At 50.7% G+C, this 2,049-nt stretch overlaps 1 protein-coding gene across 1 annotated transcript; it reads right to left on the reverse strand.

The window, feature by feature from the left end:
• Window positions 1-258: 258 nt before the first annotated feature.
• Window positions 259-1,357, reverse strand: LOC310760876 (olfactory receptor 52Z1P-like; the record flags this gene model as incomplete). The annotated part of the gene is made up of 1 exon (XM_083610088.1): window positions 259-1,357. The coding sequence occupies one exon, from the start codon at window positions 1,355-1,357 to the stop codon at window positions 398-400; it is 960 nt and encodes a 319-aa protein (XP_083466214.1). The 3' UTR covers window positions 259-397.
• Between the last annotated feature and the right edge of the window lie 692 nt (window positions 1,358-2,049).

Here is a 2,049-nt window from a genome sequence, read left to right on the forward strand (position 1 = left end):
CCGATTGTCCCCTTATGTATGCTGTGAGTCTTGCCAGATTTATGTATTCACAAAATTTAATTTGCCAATCTTTCACTGATGGAATTTTTCTCCCTTTCCAGTTTTTTGCTATAAGCATCCTGGCAGCTGTTGTTGCATAAAGGAATACTTTCCTTTGATTTTCGGGAATATCATTTGTAATTAAACCTAAAATGAATGCCTCCGGTTTTTTACTGAAAGATATTTTAAACATTAAAAGAACTTTAAGAATCACACAGAACAAAGATATAATATTTACAGTGATGCCCACGGCAATTTTCCCAAATGTGCCCACAGGAGCAGCCAAGAGCCCCGACTTCAGGTCAACCTTCAGCAAGAAGTTGGTTCTCGGTTCCACCCCTCAGCTAAGAGCCAGCATTCAGCACCTCTTCCCAATTTGGGAGAAGAGGAGAACTGCCTGCTCCCGAATCTCCTTGGTTTTCACCCCGTAAATTATGGGGTTCAACATGGGGGGAAGAAGCAGGTACATGTTGGCCAAGAGGATGTGGACGTACCGGGGGATGTTCTGGCCAAAGCGGTGCGCCAGGATGGTGAAGTAGGCTGGGGTGTAGAACATGAGGATGACGCAGACGTGGGAGCCACAGGTGCTGAGTGCCTTTCCCCGGGCATCTCTAGACGGCATCCGGAAGATGGACCTTAGGATCAGGACGTAGGAGACCGCAATGAGCACCACATCCAGCCCCGTAGACAGGAGAGAGACGGCTAACCCGTAGATGTTGTTGGCGGTGATGTCTCCGCAGGACAGAGCGGCCACAGCCATGTGCTCACAGTACGTGTGGGGAATTACGTTCGTCTTGCAATATGGCAACCTCTTCAAGAGGAAGGCAAAGGGGATGGCTGTGCAGCAGCTGCGGACCACCCCAGCAACCCCCATCCAGACCATCAGCCGAGGCGTCAATACCGTGGTGTACCTGAGCGGCCTGCAGATGGCAACATAGCGGTCAAATGCCATGGCCAGCAAGACGGCCGACTCTGAAACAAAAAGGAAAACGAGCAGGGAAGTCTGGGCAATGCAGGCGGCGAAGGGGATCTCCCCGGCATCCGCCCAGAAGATGTCAAGCATTTTGGGCACCGTAGTGGTGGTGAGCATGAGATCGGCCCCCGCCAGAAGAGAAAGGAAGAGGTACATGGGCTGGTGGAGGCTGCGCTCAGTGGCGATGATCAAGACGAGGCCAGAATTCCCTGAAAGGGCTACCAGGTACATCAGGAAGAAGGGGATGGAGATCCAGAGGTGGAGATCCTCTTTGCCTGGGATGCCCACCAGGATAAAGAAAGAAGGGCTGATGCCTGTGTGATTGGAAGGGGACATGGCAGACATGACTTCTCAAAATCTTCCAGCCGGCTTAGAGGAGCAAAAGAGGCACTTGGTGATGGTGAAGCTGGAGCGATTGGCAGCCACCAAGGTGTGGGGAAGCTTCTCTCTTGGCACCCCTGTGAAAACGGGAGGAATTGCCAGGGCCAGCCCAGTTAGCAGCCACTGGCTTCATTCATCCAGGAAGTGGGTGCTCTGTGGACACACATTTACAATCACACACACAATCACACACCTGCTCCCACCCAACTCCTCCCAGTGTCAAGCTGTGACTCCGCCAAGATTTATCGGAGCAGAGGTGACTGGAGAACAGCCCCATTAAACTGCAAAGCGCCATGCTGAGGTTACTCTAGGGAGGGCATTTTCCTAGGGTGCCCTTAGAAAAAGCTGATCCCATCCGATTGCCATGCCTCATAAGAACGTCAGATTAGAAAGAGCTTCCAATGACCGGTTGGTTCCTGAATCCTCAGCTGGGCTGCTGGCTACTCCCCTTCATCAAATTTAGGGGGCACATAAAATGTGCACCTACAAATCAGGGCTCACTTTCCCTTCCATACTTAGGGCAGACTCAGATAGGTAGCCATGTTGGTCTGATGCAGTCGAAATAAATTAAAAAATTAAAAAATTGTCCAGAAGCACCTTAGAGAATACTAAGTAGTTCTGGGTATAAGCTATGGGTATAAGAAGTGTGCATGCAC

This window comes from Podarcis filfolensis, assembly GCF_964270895.1.
Source record: "Podarcis filfolensis genome assembly, chromosome: 4".
Classification (NCBI taxonomy): domain Eukaryota; kingdom Metazoa; phylum Chordata; class Lepidosauria; order Squamata; family Lacertidae; genus Podarcis; species Podarcis filfolensis.